At 38.8% G+C, this 20,301-nt stretch overlaps 4 protein-coding genes across 5 annotated transcripts; 3 read left to right on the top strand and 1 right to left on the bottom strand.

Annotated features, from left to right (window-relative positions):
• Positions 1-1,066: 1,066 nt before the first annotated feature.
• On the top strand, positions 1,067-7,237 carry LOC113275854 (chaperone protein ClpB3, chloroplastic-like). The gene is made up of 10 exons (XM_026525420.1): positions 1,067-1,505; positions 2,219-2,437; positions 2,612-2,849; positions 3,335-3,530; positions 3,722-3,776; positions 4,402-4,552; positions 4,670-4,978; positions 5,283-5,548; positions 5,684-6,610; positions 6,728-7,237. Exons 1-10 carry the CDS (start codon positions 1,227-1,229, stop codon positions 7,055-7,057), a joined length of 2,970 nt encoding a protein of 989 aa, XP_026381205.1. The 5' UTR covers positions 1,067-1,226; the 3' UTR covers positions 7,058-7,237.
• A 624-nt stretch (positions 7,238-7,861) lies between these two features.
• LOC113275855 lies at positions 7,862-14,938 on the top strand. 2 transcript variants are annotated; one of them, XM_026525422.1, is made up of 9 exons: positions 7,862-8,068; positions 8,190-8,263; positions 8,492-10,006; positions 10,148-11,962; positions 12,191-13,201; positions 13,364-13,468; positions 13,616-13,705; positions 13,880-13,990; positions 14,090-14,938. In XM_026525422.1, exons 2-9 carry the CDS (start codon positions 8,201-8,203, stop codon positions 14,645-14,647), a joined length of 5,268 nt encoding a protein of 1,755 aa, XP_026381207.1. In that variant the 5' UTR covers positions 7,862-8,068; positions 8,190-8,200; the 3' UTR covers positions 14,648-14,938. The 2 variants fall into 2 exon arrangements, with proteins under 2 accessions (XP_026381207.1, XP_026381206.1); XM_026525421.1 differs by having other exon boundaries at positions 7,862-8,263.
• On the bottom strand, positions 14,899-17,487 carry LOC113275857 (pentatricopeptide repeat-containing protein At3g29290-like). The gene is made up of 3 exons (XM_026525423.1): positions 17,373-17,487; positions 15,692-17,245; positions 14,899-15,362 (listed from the first exon to the last, which is right to left on the bottom strand). The coding sequence occupies exons 2-3, from the start codon at positions 17,237-17,239 to the stop codon at positions 15,138-15,140; spliced, it is 1,773 nt and encodes a 590-aa protein (XP_026381208.1). The 5' UTR covers positions 17,240-17,245; positions 17,373-17,487; the 3' UTR covers positions 14,899-15,137.
• A 213-nt stretch (positions 17,488-17,700) lies between these two features.
• LOC113273975 lies at positions 17,701-19,200 on the top strand. The gene is made up of 5 exons (XM_026523532.1): positions 17,701-17,858; positions 18,026-18,099; positions 18,189-18,268; positions 18,512-18,666; positions 18,765-19,200. Exons 1-5 carry the CDS (start codon positions 17,744-17,746, stop codon positions 19,064-19,066), a joined length of 726 nt encoding a protein of 241 aa, XP_026379317.1. The 5' UTR covers positions 17,701-17,743; the 3' UTR covers positions 19,067-19,200.
• Positions 19,201-20,301: the final 1,101 nt, after the last annotated feature.

Here is a 20,301-nt window from a genome sequence, read left to right on the forward strand (position 1 = left end):
GAGATTTTGTGTCCCTGTATTAGATTTAGATTTTCAACATGAAGAATAGTTCTGGATAGGGATTCCATACAAATCAGAAAGAGGTAGGAGGACAGAGGATCTCCCTGCCTCAGTCCTCTTGTTGGTTTAAAGAATCCACAAGGAGATCCATTGAGGAGAATTGCTATGTTAGTAGTAGATATATATTGAAAAATGATATCACACCAATAATTAGAAAAACCCATTTTTTTCATGATTCTTATTAGAAATTTCCATTCGACTCTGTCAAACGCTTTTGACATATCGATTTTTAGTCCCATTAAATTTGTTTTCTTTCGCATATTATGAATTATTTCGTGCGCCACTGCAATGTTGTCGGAGATCTGCCTTCCAGGAATGAAGGCAGATTGGAAAGGGGATATTATCTTATTTAGCAGGGGTTTTATTCTGTTAGCTATGAGTTTCAAAATGATTTTATATGAAGTGTTACAAAGGGCTATAGGTCTAAATTCAGCAGGGGTTAGAGGTTTCTCAGTTTTAGGAATGAGCGAGATGAAAGAAGAATTGATTTCTTTCAGAATGTGACCAGTTTTGAAAAAGGTTTGGACCATATCTACAAGTTCTTCATTTATGATGTTCCAGTTTTTTTGATAGAAATTAGATGGGAATCCATCTGGTCCCGGACTTTTATTAGGTTGCATTTCAAATAAGGTGGTTTTTATTTCTTCATAAATTGATATGATTTTTTTTGTGAGATAAACTCTCTAGCCTACCGGGAACTTGTTTCTGAAGTCTGAACAGAAGACTCCGGTTCTCAGTGTCGGATCGGTGTTATACCCGAATGCCTCTTGCTGCCGAGTCCCCCCATGTATTTCACCAGCAGTAGAGGTCGGTCGAAGATGGCCCTGCAAGACTGCACCCATCCATTCCGTTCAATTCTAATCCAAGTGAAAATAAGAGGGACCCACAAAGATCTTTCTAATGAACCAAACATACACACGTGGAAGATGCGTAATACGCACCCTGCCTATCTTATTGGGATCCTATGTGCCGAAGAAGAGTTCTTGAACAATCTAGTACTCTTCTTCTTCTTCTTTCTTCTCTTTGTCTTCTCTTTCTCCCACAGTTCTTTTTAAGGAACACTCTACTTTCCTCTAATTACACGCAAAGTCCCCACATTTACTCCATATTTACATACATACAGAGAGTTTCATTTCAGTGAGTAAACCCTTTGAAGGTTTTCTTTGATGGAGACAATCTTCTCAGGTATTCAGTTAAGAGTTCCTCCTTCATCAACTAAGAATAGTAATGGAAGTATATTGCTTACTCACCCACAATTGTCTCTGGGTTATAATTTAAACCCTAAAAGAACGACACTTAAATTATCAAAAGCATTGGAAAAAGATGATGGTTTTATTAGTAATAAAGGGTTTAAGAGATTTGGTATCGGTAATGGTTCTTCTACTTCTACTTCAAGGCGTTCTTCTTCTTTTGTTGTTAGATGTGAAGCTCCTAAAGATGGAAAGGTAAACTCTTTCAAACACTTTTAGGTGAAATTCTGCAGATTTCGTTTAGTTTTTTGATGATTAATTTTTATGTTATGTTTTTGCTAGTGTGGATTGGGTACAATTGGGTTAATTTTGATGAATCTCGTTTGAATTTTTATTGGTTAATGCTGAATTTGAGTTAGGTTCCTTTGACTTAGTGATCACCAATGTGAAAAGTGCCTTGAATGCTCCTTCTGTTGGTTGCTGCTGCTGTCATTACCAGTTTTGCAGCGATTTAAACATCAAACTCTTGTTTATTCTTACCTTGTACCGTGCATTTTCATTGGCAACTTTCAATGTGATTGACTTTAACAAATAAGAAAACTGTTGCTTATTTGAAGAAAGATGGGAAAGGTAGAATATTTGATGGATGGAACAGCTCGGTGTACCATTGTTTTGTATGTTAGGTAGCGGATAGTTGTTCGTCTTTCCCATGGGGTAGTGATTTAAATTATTTTGATATTTATTCTATTTCGGTGCTTGTGGTACAAATGTTGCTAATAAGTTCAACTTCCATGGGCATGGGTGATTTGTAGGTTTTTCAAGTGGCTTTTATGTTTCCAGTGTTTATTGTGATAAGTGGAAAGCATATAGGTTAATAAGATGGTCTAGGATATTCTTCCCTTTCTCTTCCATAATAGGCGTTTAAAAATGATTTTTGTGCATTGATGTCAATCTTTGTTTCTTCACAGATTACCCAGCAAGAATTTACAGAGATGGCATGGCAAGCTATTGTTTCGTCGCCGGAAGTGGCAAAAGACAGCAAACATCAAATTGTAGAGACTGAGCATTTGATGAAAGCCCTACTGGAGCAGAAAAATGGCCTGGCTCGACGCATATTTGCCAAGGTGGGAGTTGATAATACCCGCCTTCTGGAAGCTACTGATAAATTCATCCAACGGCAACCAAAGGTAAATTGCTAATACTTTGGCCATGATTGGGTTTTCTAGGGATATATGAATTGGCTAGACATATAAGATATCTTTAAACAACATATCTTTAAACAACAACATGCTGGTATGTCGGCATATGAGTCGTATTCAACTGTTATACTTATCACTTCCATAACTTTTCCACTGTTTCAGGTTTTTGGTGAATCAGCTGGTTCTATGTTAGGGAGGGATTTGGAAGCTCTCATTCAGCGATCCAGGGACTACAAGAAAGAGTACAATGATTCCTTTGTATCAGTTGAACATTTGTTACTTGGTTATGTACAAGATCAACGTTTTGGGAAACAATTGTTTAAGGATTTCCAGATTTCGCTCAAGAGTCTGAAATCTGCAATTGAAGCTATAAGGGGTAGCCAGAAGGTTATGGACCAAGGTAAATATGGACCCTTAACTTTCCCTCTTTCAGTGACTTATTTCTCTTTGTTAGCATGAGTAATAAATCTCTTCTGAAGAAGGATTCTCATTTTCTTACTGAGTTGTCCACATGCATGTGACTGAACCACCATTTTCATTTTCTGCTGAGCCACCTGGTCGGCATGGATACCCTTACACTATTTATAAGTCATTGCCCGCAGCAATTCATTACAGTTTTTGAGCTGTAGAACAGTGTGCACTGTAAAATTGTTCTAGAAGATTGTGGTCTAGTGATGTCTTCGCGGTGGTCTTTCACAAGTTTTGGGTATTAATAGTTACATATGATGCTTGATTTCAGTTCCTTTTCAATTTGTCTTGTCAAATCAGTCTTCTTGACTGTTACGTCATCCTTCCAAGTAGAAATTTAATCGGTTAGTTGTCAAACATGTATGAGCTTAGCGGCTCCAGTGTAATGCTAAGGGTCACATTTTGAGTTTGCAACAGATCCCGAAGGGAAGTATGAAGCCTTAGAGAAGTATGGAAAAGATTTGACAGCTATGGCACGGGCGGGAAAGCTTGATCCAGTCATAGGAAGAGATGATGAGATACGCAGATGCATACAGATCCTATCAAGGAGAACTAAGAATAATCCTGTTCTTATTGGTGAACCCGGTGTTGGGAAAACTGCAATATCAGAAGGGTAAGTGATTTGCGATGACATCTTATGCAGGGATGGGCCTACTTGACTTGGCATGACTGGAAAGTTATATCATGCTCAAGTGGTCTTGGGTGTTGAGGCTCAGGAATGTCAAAGCCGTAAGCCCAACCTCGCCGAACATTTGTTGGACTTCTCAATTAAGTTTGCTTAATCAAATTATATTCTGTGTACAGGCTTGCCCAAAGAATTGTGCAAGGAGATGTTCCTCAAGCTCTTATGAACCGCAAGGTATGCATTATCGGAAGTTTTCCTAATGATGTTTGTTGCTCATTTTTTATTTTGTTGAAACTTGCTGGTCTGGGTAAACCGTTTGTTCCTAAACCATGAAATGTATGATAGTAGAGCCATAACTCGATTGGTCACGTGGAGATGCCAAGCCTTTTTTTTTGAACTGGGAACCCCCTACGCGGAGGGGGAACCTTTTTGATTGAAAATTAAATTATTACAGTAGGTACAGTGCCAAGCCATTGAATTAGATAGAGACACATGCTAATTTCCAGAAATTTTGGTAATATATTGAACCATAAGGAGAATTATTGTTCTGTCTCATCAGCTGCTGAGAAAGAAGATGGATTATTGGAAGACTTATATTCCGTTCTACCTACCCATATTAGTACTATGGGTTGCAACCATGACAACTGTTTATGATTTTGGCTTAGTGTCTCAGGCTCTCAGCTGTGTTGGTGTGACCACTGGCTAAAACCTGACAAATGATCAGTAGTCTTCAACATGATCAATATTACGTGAAGATGGTTGCTGTTTTTCCTGAACTAGTTCGATGAGCCAAAATGCTTATTTTTCCTGTGACGACCCTATGAAATTAAATCTTTCTTTCTCTAAACAACTTTTGCAGTTGGTTTCGCTTGACATGGGTGCACTAATAGCTGGTGCAAAATTTCGTGGAGAATTTGAGGATAGATTGAAAGCTGTACTCAGAGAAGTAACTGAATCAGACGGCCAGACAGTGCTGTTCATTGATGAGATCCACACAGTCGTTGGTGCAGGTAGAATTTTCGTACCATCCTTGTTCGCAAAGAGTATCTAAAAGTTTGTTCTTCAGTCCTCGGCCAAGTCTTTCTATTTAAATTTTGGTTGCTGATCTCCCTGGTATTTCTGGTTAGGTGCCACGAATGGTGCCATGGATGCAGGGAATTTGTTGAAGCCTATGCTTGGCCGTGGAGAACTGCGATGCATAGGTGCAACAACACTCGATGAATATCGCAAATATATTGAAAAAGATCCTGCCTTGGAACGTCGCTTCCAGCAAGTTTATGTTGATCAACCTACAGTTGAAGATACGATATCTATATTACGAGGGCTGCGTGAAAGGTACGAGCTACATCACGGTGTCCGGATATCTGACAATGCACTTGTTGAGGCTGCCATTCTGTCTGATCGCTACATCAGTGGACGTTTTTTGCCGGATAAAGGTAATCCATGCTATCTATTACCTATTACACCTCTTCTAGTAGGAAAAATTTAAGACTAACTTAATAGTGAACATTTTATCTCGGCTTTCTTGTGGAAATACTGCACCTCATACTTTCACTCGCCATCCAGGAATAGATGACTTTATTGTCAAATATATGGAACCACCTGCTAGATGTTTATTTTAATATCCCATTTGTGTTGAGCTTATATTGGTAGCATAAGTTTCTCTATATTCAACTCAATTGATTACGTTTTCCTGTAGTTTGTCCGGGTTGAAGTGCTAACAATTCATGGTTTTTACAGCTATTGACCTAGTTGACGAGGCAGCAGCTAAACTGAAAATGGAAATTACTTCCAAACCTACTGCCCTAGATGAGATCAATCGGACCGTGTTAAAGTTGGAAATGGAACGCCTCTCTCTTGTTAATGACACAGACAAAGCATCAAAAGACAGATTAAGTCGTCTTGATACCGAGCTATCTATCTTAAAAGAGAAACAAACTGAACTGACTGAGCAGTGGGAGCATGAAAAAAATGTCATGACACGTATTCAATCCATTAAAGAGGAGGTATCCGGTTTTATGCTCGTATTATCTTGATGTATTTTGGTAGTTCATCTTTGGTTCCTTGATTTTAATAGTCGATGGACTGCACCGATAGTAGTACAAGGGTTATTCATCTTTGGTCCTCATTTCTCAATGCAGGTTGACAGGGTTAATCTGGAGATTCAGCAAGCAGAGAGAGAGTATGACCTCAATCGTGCTGCTGAGTTGAAGTATGGAAGTCTCAATGCTTTGCAACGCCAGCTTGAAGTTGCTGAGCAAGAGTTGAGTGAATATCTTAAATCAGGGAAATCCATGTTGAGGGAAGAGGTTGCCGGAAGTGACATTGCTGAAATAGTTAGTAAATGGACTGGAATTCCTGTTTCAAAGCTGCAGCAGTCGGAGAGACAAAAACTATTACATCTAGAGGAAGAGTTGCATAAACGTGTTGTTGGTCAAGACCCAGCCGTGCGAGCAGTAGCTGAGGCCATCCAACGGTCTCGAGCAGGTCTTTCAGATCCTCACCGCCCCATTGCCAGTTTCATGTTCATGGGTCCTACTGGTGTGGGCAAGACGGAGCTAGCTAAAACCCTTTCTTCCTACATGTTCAACACTGAAGAGTCCCTCGTCAGAATTGACATGAGTGAGTACATGGAGAAACATTCGGTCTCAAGATTGATAGGAGCACCACCTGGCTACGTTGGGTATGAAGAGGGTGGGCAGCTCACAGAGACAGTACGAAGGAGGCCCTATGCTGTAATCCTGTTTGACGAAATTGAGAAGGCTCATTCTGACGTGTTCAACGTATTCCTTCAGATTTTGGATGATGGAAGGGTCACCGACTCACAAGGTCGAACCATAAACTTCAACAACACTGTCATTATTATGACTTCAAACGTGGGGTCGCAGTACTTGCTCAACACAGATGATGAAACTTCGTCAAAGGGTTCTGCATACGAAACCATTAAGCAAAGGGTGATGGATGCTGCCAGGTCTGTCTTCCGTCCTGAATTCATGAACCGTGTGGATGAGTACATAGTCTTCCAGCCCCTTGACCGCGAGCAGATCAACAGTATTGTGAAATTACAGGTAAGCTGTTTTACCTAGTTAGGCGGTTTTCTATTCGTTCTTCTTTCAAGTGTTTTTCTCCTTAGATTAATTCTTTTATTCCTTCCTACGACTGACTTTTACTTCATAACATTCCAGTTGGAACGAGTACAGAAGAGAATTGCAGATCGAAAGATGAAAATCAAGGTAGCAGAAGCTGCAGTACAACTTTTAGGAAGTCTTGGGTATGACCCCAGCTATGGAGCCAGACCAGTGAAGCGAGTAATCCAACAAAACGTGGAGACCGAGCTTGCCAAGGGTATCTTGAGGGGAGATTTCAAAGACGAAGACACAATCTTAATAGACACGGAAGTTTCTGTCTCAAATGGCCAATTGCCTCAACAGAAGCTTATCTTTAGAAGAGTAGACTCCTCTGACTCAACCGTATCTTCACCGGACGACCACAAATCGTTCTCTGAAGCTGTATAATTTCATTACTGAACCATATGCTCTCTCTCTAGGAACATATAAATAAAAGTCTGTCACAAGGTACAGTAGGTTTCTAGTTTGTACACAGTTTACTTTTACTTTCTTGTAGAAACAATAGCAGATTCGTTTCAGTAAGAATTTAATGGTTTTATAGAAGCATGGTGTGTCATTTTGTTCCAAGAATGAAAATGTAGATGTGTATGTTATTGTGCAAAACCAATGGACCTTGGAATCACGATGGATCTCAAAGCAACCCGAGTACAGTATTTGATGAGATTTGAAGGCATTGTCATGACTCATGAGCACCCCTTTGCACTTTCTTGCTTAAAAAATGAATAAACAAAACACATCATGGGAAACCACTCTCTCTCTCCCTCGAGTAAAGGAAGAATTGAATGATTTTCTCTCAACAAAATATTTATTCAGCTGGGCAAGCCATGTGTCTTAGGTACTATTCGGTGCTGACTTTAACATACGAAATTGGTGGATCCTCAATAAATTGCTGTTTGTTGTGAAATTAGGTAGGAGTAGTTGTACAAAAAAATATTATGCCGAATTCAACATGGAAAGCTGCAAGTTTCCAGGACGGAAAATGTGAAAGTGATTCCGCTATATCAAAAAATGCAATAACAAAGTGAGAGAGTACAAGCAGTAAACAGTAAAAGTGTAAAAACAGTGACATATGGTTGTAAAAAAGTAGAGGACAAAGATGTCATTAAATGAATTAACAAGAAGAGATCCGTAAATATCCCGTATCCTGTCCCTTCCTCCTAAACAACAACCCCTCTCCTCTTTCAGCTTCTGTTTTTCTCTCCTCTCCCTTTCTATAACATTCAAAAAAAGGAAAAAAAAAATGTTTCATCTGTGAAACCCTAATTTGGAATACTGGAAGAAATTCTAATTGTAAATGCAAACTCCAGGGTTTAATGATTTCTACTGTTGGACCTTCGAGCTGATGATTGAGTGAAATTGCTGGTTTATTTATTTATCAGAAATGTAGAAAAAACTTAGGTAAAATTCACAATTTTTGGGTGATAATTTCAAGTAAATGTGAGTGAGATTTTGATTAAAGTGTTTGATTGTTACTGTGTTTTTATTTTTGAATCTTTCGGTTGGTTATTATGATGATTAGTTAATGAATGAATGATGGATAGCAACTGTGAAGCTGGAGATGATCAAGGTTCAGGATGGTTAGAAGTCAAAAAGGTATTGTTTTCCTCTTCTTATCACTTCTCATAATTGATCATACTAGTGTTGATTTGTAAATGCTGATTTCCTTTTTATTGGTTTTCTTGTGCAATTCTAGGATTTTAATGTTGAAATAACTAAATTGAGATAATAATTCGATGTGAATTTTAACTGATAATTATCCAGGATTAAGAAATGTAACTAACTTGGTTGCATGTTTCGTTGTTGTTTTGGTTCTTTGTACAGAAACATAGATCTAGTCCGAAATACGCTTCCCAAGGTTCAGTAGGGGGGTTTTCTAATAGACGGCCGTCCAGCTCTTCACACAATCAGTCTTCGGGGAGTGGCCGAAATGGAAATGTTCATTCTAAACAAGGTGGCAAATGTTCTAGAGTTGGACAAGAATTTACCAGGCATGGTCAGGTAATTGGTGACTATTCATGTTCGGGTTTAAAACAATTAGAGAAGGCTGGTGACGATTCTTGTTCGGGTTCAAAACAAGGTGATAAAAGTTCTAGAGTTACGCAAGAATTTGCTAGACATGGTCACGATTCATGTTCGGGTTTAAAACAATTAGAGAAGGCTGGTGACGATTCTTCTTCGGGTTTAAAGCAAGTAGAGAAGGCCATTGGCAATTCTTGTTCGAGTTTAAAAGAAGTGGAGAAGGCTAGTGACAATTCTTGTTCGGGTTCAAAAGAGGTAGAGAAGGTTGTTGATTGTCTTGATAAATGTGTTGTTAATGAAGCTGGTGAACTCCCTAAGTCATCTCCATTTGGAACTGAACCTAGTATGGATACGACCGGGGAAACAGGAATTACTCAAAAGGGAAAGTTGGATGTAGTTATTCCCAAAATCAAGTGGGGTGACCTTGAAGATGATGCTCTGCTTTTGTGTGGTGCGAATTCTGAGAAAATTACATTTGGTAATCTTGGACATGATGATACTCTGTTGGTGGAAAAGAATGGAGATGGTTCTTCTTCTAATGCTTGCCAAGAGGACAAAGCAGTGCTGACTTCATTGGATATGAGCAACAACGGTTATGAAAATAATTCTACAGAAATCAGTGGCATATCTTCCCATGATGTTGCAATAGCAGATTCAGACGAGAAACTGGCTGGTCGAAACAATGTAGTCTTGCCAATTAACAGTGATGCTCCAGACGGTTTGGACTTCGAAAATGTAGTTACTGAAAAGAATCTTTCTACTGATGCTAATGGGGTCTCTAAGATAGTGGTAAATCAACCTGAGGATAAATTTGAAGATGGTTATCAGGAAATAGCTGAGATAGTTACATGTGGAAATGATACAGTTTTATCCCCAATTCTGAAGAGTAGTTCAGAAGCTTCAGATGCTGTACCCGAAGCTTCAGATGATTCGTCAGTCGTTCCCGTTGAAGACTTGAATCAGTCACAGGATGGAACAGAAAATGTTGACCTATCCGAGGTTCCATTTATGAATGCTATGGGAGATGGTGATTCAGGTGAAAGCAAAGAAAGGTTTAGGGAACGACTATGGTGCTTTCTCTTTGAGAATCTTAACAGAGCAGTTGATGAACTGTATCTTCTTTGTGAACTGGAATGTGACTTGGAGCAGATGAAAGAAGCTCTTCTTGTCCTGGAAGAAGCTGGTTCGGATTTTCGGGAACTAAAATCTAGAGTTGAAGGATTTGAGAAAGCAAAAAAATCTTCCCAGCCTTCTATGGATGGGCTGCCGATGAGTGTGACAGCTGACCACCGTAGGCCGCATACTTTCTCATGGGAGGTTAGTATGGTTTACTCTTTTCTCTTTACTGACTTCTAAATGTTTGCTTTAATAGCATAGAAGTACTTGCTTGTGATTTCTGGTTTGGTTCAAGTGCTTAATGTACAAGATAAAGTCTTAAGTGGTATTTTCTGAACGCAGGTTAGAAGAGTGACATCTTCAGCTCACAGAGCGGAAATACTGTCTTCATCTCTTGAGGCTTTTAAGAAAATACAGAATGAAAGAGCTACAATGAATCCAATTTACAATGTAAAGACCTCAAACCCTGTTTGTGAAAATCCTAATGTTCGTAACGATCCTTTGAGGAAGTCATCTGGAAGGGATATTGTCACACAAAGTGCTACGGAATCAGTAACCAAGTTAAGAAAAAAGAGCCGTGTTTCAGATCATGGTCTAGGGAACATGATTACAGAGAAAAGAAACATAGATGGAGGAAGGTCGAGCAAAGCATCTTTAGTACAACATAGCTGCCACACAAAAAACAGTTTATCCATTTGTGGCCCTGGTGCATCTCACTTATCTCTGAAGGATAGTTCTGCAGCAGGAAAATGTAACAATGAACCACTTGGATCAGCTTCCGATTTGATGAAGCAGCAGCCGAGAAAGGATAAAATATCGACAGAAATTAAGGCTGAAAAAACCCTGAAGTATATGGATCCCCTGAAAAGGCATATTCCTCTTCCAGATAAGGAGAAGGAAAAGGATAAGAGGAATACACCATCATGGAAAGTCTTGGATGCCTGGAAGGAGAAGAGAAACTGGGAAGATATACTTGCATCTCCGTTGCGAGGCTCTTCTCGAGTTTCACATTCACCGGGCATGAGCAGGAAAAGCGTGGAGCGTGCACGTGTTTTGCATGATAAACTAATGTCTCCTGAAAAGAAGAAAAAAACTGCTTTGGATCTGAAAAAGGAAGCAGAAGAGAAGCATGCTCGTGCGATGAGAATTAGGAATGAGTTAGAGAACGAGAGAGCCCAAAAACTTCAGCGTACATCGGAGAAATTGAACCGTGTCAACGAGTGGCAGGCTGTTCGTAATTTGAAGTTACGAGAAGGGATGCATGCTCGCCATCAACGTGGTGAGTCCCGGCATGAAGCTCATCTGGCTCAAGTTGTGAGAAGAGCTGGTGATGAAAGCAGTAAGGTTAATGAGGTACGATTCATTACTTCTTTAAATGAAGATCATAAAAAGTTCATATTGCGCCAGAAACTTCAAGAATCAGAGCAAAGGAGAGCTGAAAAGATGCAAATCATTAAGAGCAAGCAGAAGGAGGATATGGCAAGAGAAGAGGCTGTGATAGAACGAAGGAGGCTTCTTGAAGCCGAAAAGTTGCAACGCCTCGCTGAGATGCAACGGAAAAAAGAAGAGGCTCAAGTAAGAAAAGAAGAAGAACGCAAGGCATCAAGTGCAGCCCGTGAGGCAAGAGCCATAGAACAATTACGGAGAAAAGAAGTTAGGGCAAAAGCACAACAAGAAGAAGCCGAACTCTTAGCACAGAAGTTAGCTGAGAGACTACGTGAAAGTGAACAGCGTCGGAAAGTTTACTTGGAGCAGATAAGGGAGAGAGCCTCCATGGATTTTAGAGACCAATCTTCACCTTTACTGCGCCGTTCTCTGAACAAGGAGAGCCTGGGTAGATCAATATCCGCAAGCAACATTGAAGATTACCAATCAAGCATCTCAGGTACAGGATGTTCTTCTATTGGGTCGGGCAATACAACCATGCAGAATCCTCTGAAGCGGAGGATCAAAAAGATCAGGCAAAGGCTAATGGCTCTAAAATATGAATTCCCTGATCCCCCAGTTAGTGCTGAAAGCACGGGCATTGGATACAGAGCCCAACTAGGAACTGCAAGGGCAAAAATTGGAAGATGGGTACAAGAGCTCCAGAGGCTTCGACAAGCCAGAAAAGAAGGGGCTGCAAGTATAGGATTAATAGTAGCCGATATGATTAAGGTACCCTTTTTTCTACTCATAAGAGTTTACCTGTGTATATTCATCCAGCAATTACAGCTGAGGTCGACTAAACTACTTTGGCTTCTCCATGCTTGCAACACTAGCATGGAGGACCATCACACCCACACTTAATTTATGGTTGAAGAAACTAGCTACCATGTTGTTATTACATTAATTTGGATCATTTCATTGAATAATCATACTGACTTTCATATATTCGTGATTTAGTACATGGAGGGGAAAGAACCAGAGCTTAATGCATCTCGCCAAGCACGTTTACTTGATTTTATTGCTTCTGCACTGCCTGCTTCTCACACATCAAAGCCTGAAGCTTGTCAGGTGACTATATACCTTTTAAGACTTCTGAAAGTGGTGTTGTCTGTTGCTTCGAACCGGAGTTATTTTCTCGCGCAGAATCTTCTGCCTCCAATCATCCCGATGCTGTCTGCAGCTCTTGAGAACTATATCAAGATTGCAGCATCATCGGGTGTCCCTGGGACCACCAACCCATTGTCAAGCAAAACATCTCCAGAGAATTTCGAGACCGTCTCTGAGGTACTAGAAGGGTTCGTATGGACTGTCACGACAATTATTGGTCATGTTAGCTCTGATGAAAAGCAGCTTCAGATGCAGGATGGCCTACTTGAGCTAGTGATTGCTTATCAAGTTATTCATCGGTTGCGAGATCTCTTTGCCCTCTATGATAGGCCCCAAGTTGAAGGGTCCCCCTTTTCTTCTTCTATTATTTTAAGTCTAAATCTGTTGGCTGTTTTGACATCGAAGCCGAGACCAACATCTTCAATTGATTGGGAATCTTTTCCATCTAAAACCGATGAAACTCAAGAATCTAAACTCATAGATTTTGCTGATCTCGGGGATACCCCTTTGAATGCGGCAACTGGAGATAATAGATATTCGTTATCTGTACTAGAAGTTATTGCAGAACAACCCCTTTTGGATGGGGCAGAGGACTGCAAATTGGATGGTATGGAAAAAGAGCTGATGGATGCTCCAGGCGAAGCTCGTAAAAGTCCGGTGGGAAGACATGTCAAACTCCCATCCCAGAAGGATGAAATAAATTCCAGGGACATTAGTGCACAAAAGAGTGAAAACAACCAAGGTGTAAAGCAGCCTGTAGCATTTCTTCTCTCCGTGGTCGCTGAAACAGGACTCGTCAGCCTTCCTTCATTGTTAACAGCTGTGCTGTTACAGGCAAACACCAGATTGTCCACTGACCAGGTAATTCTGCTGCCAGCTGTAATTTGATCACCAGTCTTGGTAACCTCATCTGTATGGGCTCTCATGCATATTAAGGATCTTCAGACTCATAATTAATAGTTGTGATCCCTTCTTGCTTGTTTATTATCTCATCTCATACTGACTCAAGTTAATAAATCTCAGGCCTTATATGTTCTTCCATCAAATTTTGAAGAAGTTGCAACTGGTGTTCTTAAGGTGTTGAACAATTTGGCGCTCTTGGATATCAAGTTGATGCAAAGGATGCTTGTAAGTTGCTGTTTCTCACTTCACATCTTAGAGTTGGTTATACCGTGGTAAAGCACCTTAGTGGACTTTACTTCTTAAAAAAGAAATCAACTGCTCATGTGGCTTACGTCAGTTTGACATGACAGCATTTTGTATGAATATGAACAGGCTAGGCCAGACTTGAAAATGGAATTCTTCCACTTGATGAGTTTCCTTCTCACACACTGCACAAATAAGTGGAGAGCAGCTAGTGATCAGGTGAGTATTCTAAATTCACTAGATTTCAATGTTCTCTTGACATTCCTGTTCAGTTGTTTTACTTCTAAAAATTATGTGCATTCTTGCATAAAGTTGATACAGAGAGTTTTTTCTTTTTTGAAATATTGTTTGTGTTGTTCACATCCTTTCATTTGATTCCATTTTGATTCTCAGGTGGGTCTACTTCTGCTCGAGTCTCTGTTGCTTCTTGGCTACTTTGCCTTGTTTCATTCTGGGAATCAAGCAGTCCTTCGGTGGGGCAAGAGTCCAACCATTCTCCACAAGGTTAGTTCGTTCCTCATAGATGAGGATCTAACTTGTTAAGCATTAGAGCCTGAGCTTATGTCAAGGAAATCTAACTTGCCTTCTGATGGTTGGGAGCAGGTTTGTGATCTCCCTTTCATGTTCTTCAGCGACCCAGAGTTGATGCCCATCTTGGCTGGAACATTAGTCGCTGCTTGTTATGGTTGTGAGCAGAACAAGGACGTGGTTCAACAAGAGCTCAGTATAGATATGCTGCTGTCGTTGCTCAAATCATGCAAAAATGGGTTGTTTGCACTTCAATCTGATCTCTCGCCACCTTTAGATAACATTTCTACAGCAGATGATCCATGTGAGGTTAGTCATCAGTCGGGATCTGAACCTAAAAGGTTTCAGGGTGAATTATCTGCTGCAAGATCTAGCCGTTGCAATTCGAGAAACATTCGCTTGCAATCTTCAGGAAAAGCAGGGCCTGTTGGCAGCAGTAGCAGAGGGGGGAAGATGAGAAACCAAAAGGATAACAACAAACCAACCAAAACTTGTGAAGACTGGGCTGTCAAGCACAATCTACCAGCAGCAGAAACATCCTCTTCATTCATGTTGCATAGTAGATTCCCCAGCGCCTTTATTGATAAAGCAGAGGAGTTTTTTTCAAGCTCCAGTGATGCATCTATTGTCTGACAGTAATGGTTCAGCACACATGTATATTTTTGCAAGTACTGGGACTATTCTGTTATCAGGGAAACCAAGGTTAATAATTTAATCAAGTTCAAAGAAACTAGTTCTTTTTGCCACCTTGTCTTACTTCTTCCAGTTTTGTTCACTAAGTAACACAAATTCGCAGGCTGGGTAGAGTCCTGAAAATGTATTTTCTTCTGATGTCTGGGCACTATTGTCCTGAAACATACATATTGTTCTCTCTTCTCTGTATGTAATTAAAATAAAATTAATTAATGATATAAAGATTACAGATGATGTGAATGTGTTATCCATCCTCTCTTGCGAATCAAGGATTTGCAACAATTAATAGAGAAAAGGGAGCATCCCGTACAAGTTTTCCGGTGAGGGAGGGAGGAGCAACTCATCATAATTAATCCCAGTGCAAAAGTTATCAGTGTACAGCTCTAATATGTATAGTATATTCTTATGTACCAATTAAAGCTAAAATAAGCTACAACTGTCTTTCATCCAAGGAACGACGACGAGCTGGGTACCTCTTCCGCAGTCTAACTGAATCTCTTTTCAAGTTTTGAAGCATTAGTGCTCGTGTTTTACCATCAGGCTGGAGGCCTCTGTCACGCATTTTCATATATAGCTTCTTTGCTGACATGATCTTCCCTCGTAAACACATCCCATGAATTGCTGCGTTGTAAAGTGATACGTCTGGCGGAACACTCTGGTTGATGTCAAAAGATGAGATAAACAAGTTGTTAGAATTAGAATAATTTGGTGCTTATAATCCACAACAACCATAGAATACAAGATCTTTCTTGAAAGTTCGAAGACGGTTAACATGAAGTTGGAATGACAAAATTGAAAAATAAGCACATATTTTTGAGGTGAACTCAAATCATCAATTGCTAACATAGAACTTGGCTAGTCTTTCTCTTTCGCCTATATATCTTTCAGTGCAGAGACAAACGATTCCTATCTTGATACAGAATGATGCATAACAGAAATATTATTAAGTTTAAACGTACGAACTCATGAGATAAGAGAACTTACATCTACGATTTGTTCTACTTCAGGCCAAAGGGAACCCCAGATGCATGATCTTATCAATGATAAGTAAGTGAATGTGTTTGGCATACAACCTTTGTGAACCATGTGTTCATAAACCTGCAAAGCAACTTTTGGTGTCCTTGCAACCTCACAAGTATCAATTACAAGATTGTACGATTCAACAGAAACCACCATACCACCAGATTCCATTTGCCACAAAATCTGCACCGATTTATCCCATAAACCAATCCTCTGACAGCACATGAGGGCAGTGTTATATAAATGAGAATTTAACTGTGATTTTTGCTTCATTTTGATGCTCTCGAATAGCCAAAGAGCATCTGAATATCTGCCCCCCTTGTATAAAGCATTGAGCAATGCGTTCCATGTGTATTCATCAGGTTTTTTATCAGAAGATTTCATGTGATCAAAAACCCAGAAGGCTAATTTGATTTCCCCAGCTTTCCCAAGTGAGTTGATCAAGGAATTATACGCAACACTGTTCGGACTGAACCCACAATCCAACATGCTTTTAAATACGCTAAGCGCTAAACTCCAGTTCCCTTCTTTAGTACTTGCAGAAATTATAGCTTGCATCATATCCTCCCTAGGTTCCAATTTGTTTTCAATCATCTCATTGTAGACATCTATAACGAGTTCACTTTGACCTGAACGCATAAAAATGCTAACTAACAGACCATAAGTAACTGTTGTGGCTTGATGACCATTCTCATTAAGACTTCTCCACATTTTCTCCGCTTCAATCCAATTGTTATCCATCCCGCAAATTGATATCATAGTATTATAGACAATCACATCAAAATCCTTTCTTAGTCTACTTTCACTCTCCAATTCCACAAACATTTCAACTGCTGAATCACAACCTTTAACGCGTGCAACCGCTTTGAGAATCAAACTGTAAGTATGTGCTGAAGTTGCTCCATTTTTCTTCATCAACTCAAAAACTTTCAATGCTTCCCCTAAAAACTCATTCCTCAAAAAACAAGCAATAAGTGAGTTACATGCATGTAAATTTGGTTGAAGACCTGATACTTCCATTGACATGTACAAATCAAATGCACTGTTAACCTTATTAGTCCTACTAAGGTTCAAGATTCTGTTTGACAAAACCTCTTCATCCCTTTCCTCCAAGAAATGCAACCTTGGTTCAAGAACACAACTTACCCTCCCAGAATTAGAAGGAACTGTATCTATTTTAGCCTCTAAGCTTTCATCTAGATTTCCCCAAGGTGGCACCAAAAACTTTTCATCTTTACGACCCATCCTACTTCTTTCATCATTCGGAATCAACATTTGGTTGTTGTTTTCTTCATCAACTAACTCATGTTCTAACTGACTTAACACAACCCTATTCACCTTTTTTCTACCAATATAATAAATTTTTGGAACATAAATTCTTCTCTGCTTAGCTAAACCAAATTCAAGCTTACAACGAAAACAATTTCTACAAAATTTATTTTCTGGGTATTGGATATCCAACCTATGCAATGGAAGTTGAACTGCAATTGGACTCCTCAACATACCCACCATTGTGCACTACACAAAAGCAAAGTAATTATACAAGATAACTTTTCACAAACAATTAGAGTGCAAACTCTTCTAAACTAGTATATGAATATATGAAGTTAAATCATGATTTGATTGTTAAATTTCAAAAACCCACCTCAATTTAGCCATTCTGAGCTGAAAAGTTGAAGAAATTTCATTTACTCGGCAAACCCAAACATCTATTCAATGAATTTGTCAAAAAGGTGTGAGCTTTTTCATGGTAGGCATAAACCTAGTAGACTTGAAGTGTCTAAAAATTCAGACACTGGTTGAATTATATCCATCTTCATTGTATTTGTCCTATGTGAAGATTTTAAATGCTCAAATCTAGACCGTTGATATATTGAGAAAAATAAGTTGGTACATCAAAAGTTTGATGTTTTTCGTTTTGTGTACACTTATAGGTGTCCCCTTATAATTCCAAAAGTTACAGAACACAACCACCAAAGAAAGTTTGTCGTCTACTCTTATTTTGTTCCGTCATCAATGGCAAAGGATATAATGGAAGGAATAGCTTCAATAGCTTTGCTTCCATGTGGATCCATATCAGGAAACTTCATTCAAATTCCTGGTTCTATATGTTATGGTCTTCAAGGCACTGGTATGTACATGGAGTTTTTTAGTCCACTGTTTTCACCCTCTTGATTATGCTAGGTAACTGTTTGATGGTTTTCCTCAACCAAAAATGGGAACATATTGCATCTTCTTTTTTGGTATTGGTTTAAAACTTTAAGTAAATTCATTGTCGTTTTGTTTATGTTTTGTAAGAACTTGCTTGTGAAATGGAATGCAGCAGAGGCGAGGATTATCGCTTAATCAAGCTAACAATTATCGACTACATTGTAAGACCATCTTCAAATTTTTGGGGTGTTCTATCTCTACTCACAATTGAGTTTTGTGCTTAACTATAATAATAACTGTATACTTGTAGAGGAAGAAAGAAAGGGTTGTTGTAGTGGAATGCAGAGGCCATGATGCTGCAAGGCTGCGCAATGTTGACCAGGCACATGGGTAACCTACTATGTCAAATTACCTTACTTCAGATGGTTTTTGGGTTTATATTATAACATCTGTCAAGGTTCTTTCTATCTTCTTATGTCATTTAAAGGAAGTTAAACCCATGATACTGAACCACCATACAAACAAAAACACGGATTCTAAGCATAGGATGTTAAACACTTCACATATCTTATTTGGATGTGAATCTCTATTCTCACCTTATCAGTAGTTTCTTCTTGTGAATTTGTTAAACAGATGGGAGAAAGATGTCATCGGGATGGTTGAAAAAAAGAATGTAGAGCACAAAATCTCAGTTTCGTTCAACTGTGAAACACTTAAAGCTGATAAAGCTGCAGAAGATCATATCAGACAATTCATGCCCAATCTAGTTGGACTAGAAGATATTGTCGGTAAGTTGCACGCTTCCCTTCTTTTCATTTTCGACAAAGAGTCGGTCAGTGTTGTCATGTTTATTCTTGGTTGTAACAAGACTTGTTATCACTTGCAGCAAATGTAGGAAAGATGACTATAACTGGGCTCAATTTAGAAGCTGAAAATGCTAAACATGAAGAAGAAACTTTTGAAGCAGATTTCAAACTTGCAGAAGAAACTTCTGAAGCTGATGTCAAACTTGAAGACAATGTTAAACTTGAAGAAAAAACCTTTGAGACCAACCTTGCAGAAGAAAATTTTGAAGCAGCAGACAATGTTAAACTTGAACAAGAAACTTTTGAAGCAGATATCAAACTTAAAGAAGAAACTTCTGAAGCAGATGTCAAATTCGAGGACAAAACAGAAGATTGCAGCTAGTGCTGATTGGATAAAGTTGTCTGTTTTACTCAGTTGTTATTTACGACTCCTTTTACATGGCATGAACCTTTTTCTTATTTATATATACTAAGCATCTCTCAAAACTGGAATCATGTATATAGTAGCTTTGCTAAGAGGATGAAGGGGTATTTTAGTCATGCCAAAACTTATATTACCGGTTTTTGGTATATACAATCCGATCGGTTTTAGGAACAACCTTATTATAGGTGCGGCAAGGTTTATCAGAGTAGCGGCATTCCAATAGGATAAAAAGGTTCATTACATGATCATTCAAGGTGTCCCTTATAAAAAACAAATGAAAATAACAAATTAACCCTCATAATTGATAACCTAGTTTAGTGATGATAATCAAGTTTAATGTTAATGATTAATTTCACTTATATTAACTCAAAATCAAAACAAAAACAGATTTTAGAGTTTTAAAAAAAAAAGTATGGAGACGTTAGAGAAGTTTTAACCCAAAATGAAGGTCAATCTCGATCAATTGAAGACATTAACCAACAAAGTGAAAACTCAATGCCTGAAAATGACCAGGTATACTTCTAAATTAGTCCCAGCTAGCTTTTTGTTGCTCAAATACGTAAAAAAATTCAATTTCTTACATTTTCAGAGCTAATTACGGTTGGCATTTTGCTCATAACCAACCGTAATTCATAGTTACGGTTCGTAAAAGATGAACTACCAACCGTAACTGGTTAAATTTGGGGAAAACCCAATTGTAAAACCAGTTACGGTTGGTAACCAAATGCTATATACCAACCGTAACTGAATAAAATTCTCAGATACAAAAACATACGGTTGGTAGTTGAACTATTACCAACCGTAACAACATCAAAATCTCCAGTTAAGGTTCGTAATAGAGTTAAAATCAAGTAACTCACATAAATCCAGAAACTTTAATTTCAATTTTCATCTAAAACCCTAATTTTTGATAGATATTAAACTTAAATCGAACAAGATAAACTAAACCCTAATTGGATTTTTCAAAACATACTTCATATAAGTCATTACACTACACTTGATTAATTTTCGAATCGTCGATTAATTGAAGACGATGAAATTTTGAGTTTTAATGGAGGTTATGGTTGATGGGAAGAGGAGAAGAGAAGAAGAAAGAAAACCAATTTTCAATTTAGTTTTGATTTAGGATAAAAAATGGGGAGGGTAACCTAGTCAATTTACATCCTTTAGGAGATCCCTAACCAATTAAAGAG

Source organism: Papaver somniferum, chromosome 4, assembly GCF_003573695.1.
Source record: "Papaver somniferum cultivar HN1 chromosome 4, ASM357369v1, whole genome shotgun sequence".
In the NCBI taxonomy this organism is placed as follows: Eukaryota; Viridiplantae; Streptophyta; class Magnoliopsida; order Ranunculales; family Papaveraceae; genus Papaver; species Papaver somniferum.

What these genes read in the sequence shown, in the direction of transcription:
- LOC113275854 (XM_026525420.1), top strand. Translation starts at nt 1,227, where the DNA reads ATGGAGACAATCTTCTCAGGTATTCAGTTAAGAGTTCCTCCTTCATCA. An exon ending in AAAACTGCAATATCAGAAGG is followed by an intron (nt 3,531 to 3,721) that starts GTAAGTGATTTG and finishes TTCTGTGTACAG; the next exon opens with GCTTGCCCAAAGAATTGTGC. An exon ending in CCACACAGTCGTTGGTGCAG is followed by an intron (nt 4,553 to 4,669) that starts GTAGAATTTTCG and finishes ATTTCTGGTTAG; the next exon opens with GTGCCACGAATGGTGCCATG.
- LOC113275857 (XM_026525423.1), bottom strand. Translation starts at nt 17,239, where the DNA reads ATGGTGGGTATGTTGAGGAGTCCAATTGCAGTTCAACTTCCATTGCAT. An exon ending in AAGTAGAACAAATCGTAGAT is followed by an intron (nt 15,363 to 15,691) that starts GTAAGTTCTCTT and finishes GACATCAACCAG; the next exon opens with AGTGTTCCGCCAGACGTATC.
- LOC113275855 (XM_026525421.1), top strand. Translation starts at nt 8,201, where the DNA reads ATGATGGATAGCAACTGTGAAGCTGGAGATGATCAAGGTTCAGGATGG. An exon ending in GATGGTTAGAAGTCAAAAAG is followed by an intron (nt 8,264 to 8,491) that starts GTATTGTTTTCC and finishes TTCTTTGTACAG; the next exon opens with AAACATAGATCTAGTCCGAA. An exon ending in CCAGATTGTCCACTGACCAG is followed by an intron (nt 13,202 to 13,363) that starts GTAATTCTGCTG and finishes AATAAATCTCAG; the next exon opens with GCCTTATATGTTCTTCCATC.
- LOC113273975 (XM_026523532.1), top strand. Translation starts at nt 17,744, where the DNA reads ATGGCAAAGGATATAATGGAAGGAATAGCTTCAATAGCTTTGCTTCCA. An exon ending in TTATGGTCTTCAAGGCACTG is followed by an intron (nt 17,859 to 18,025) that starts GTATGTACATGG and finishes ATGTTTTGTAAG; the next exon opens with AACTTGCTTGTGAAATGGAA. An exon ending in AATGTTGACCAGGCACATGG is followed by an intron (nt 18,269 to 18,511) that starts GTAACCTACTAT and finishes TTTGTTAAACAG; the next exon opens with ATGGGAGAAAGATGTCATCG.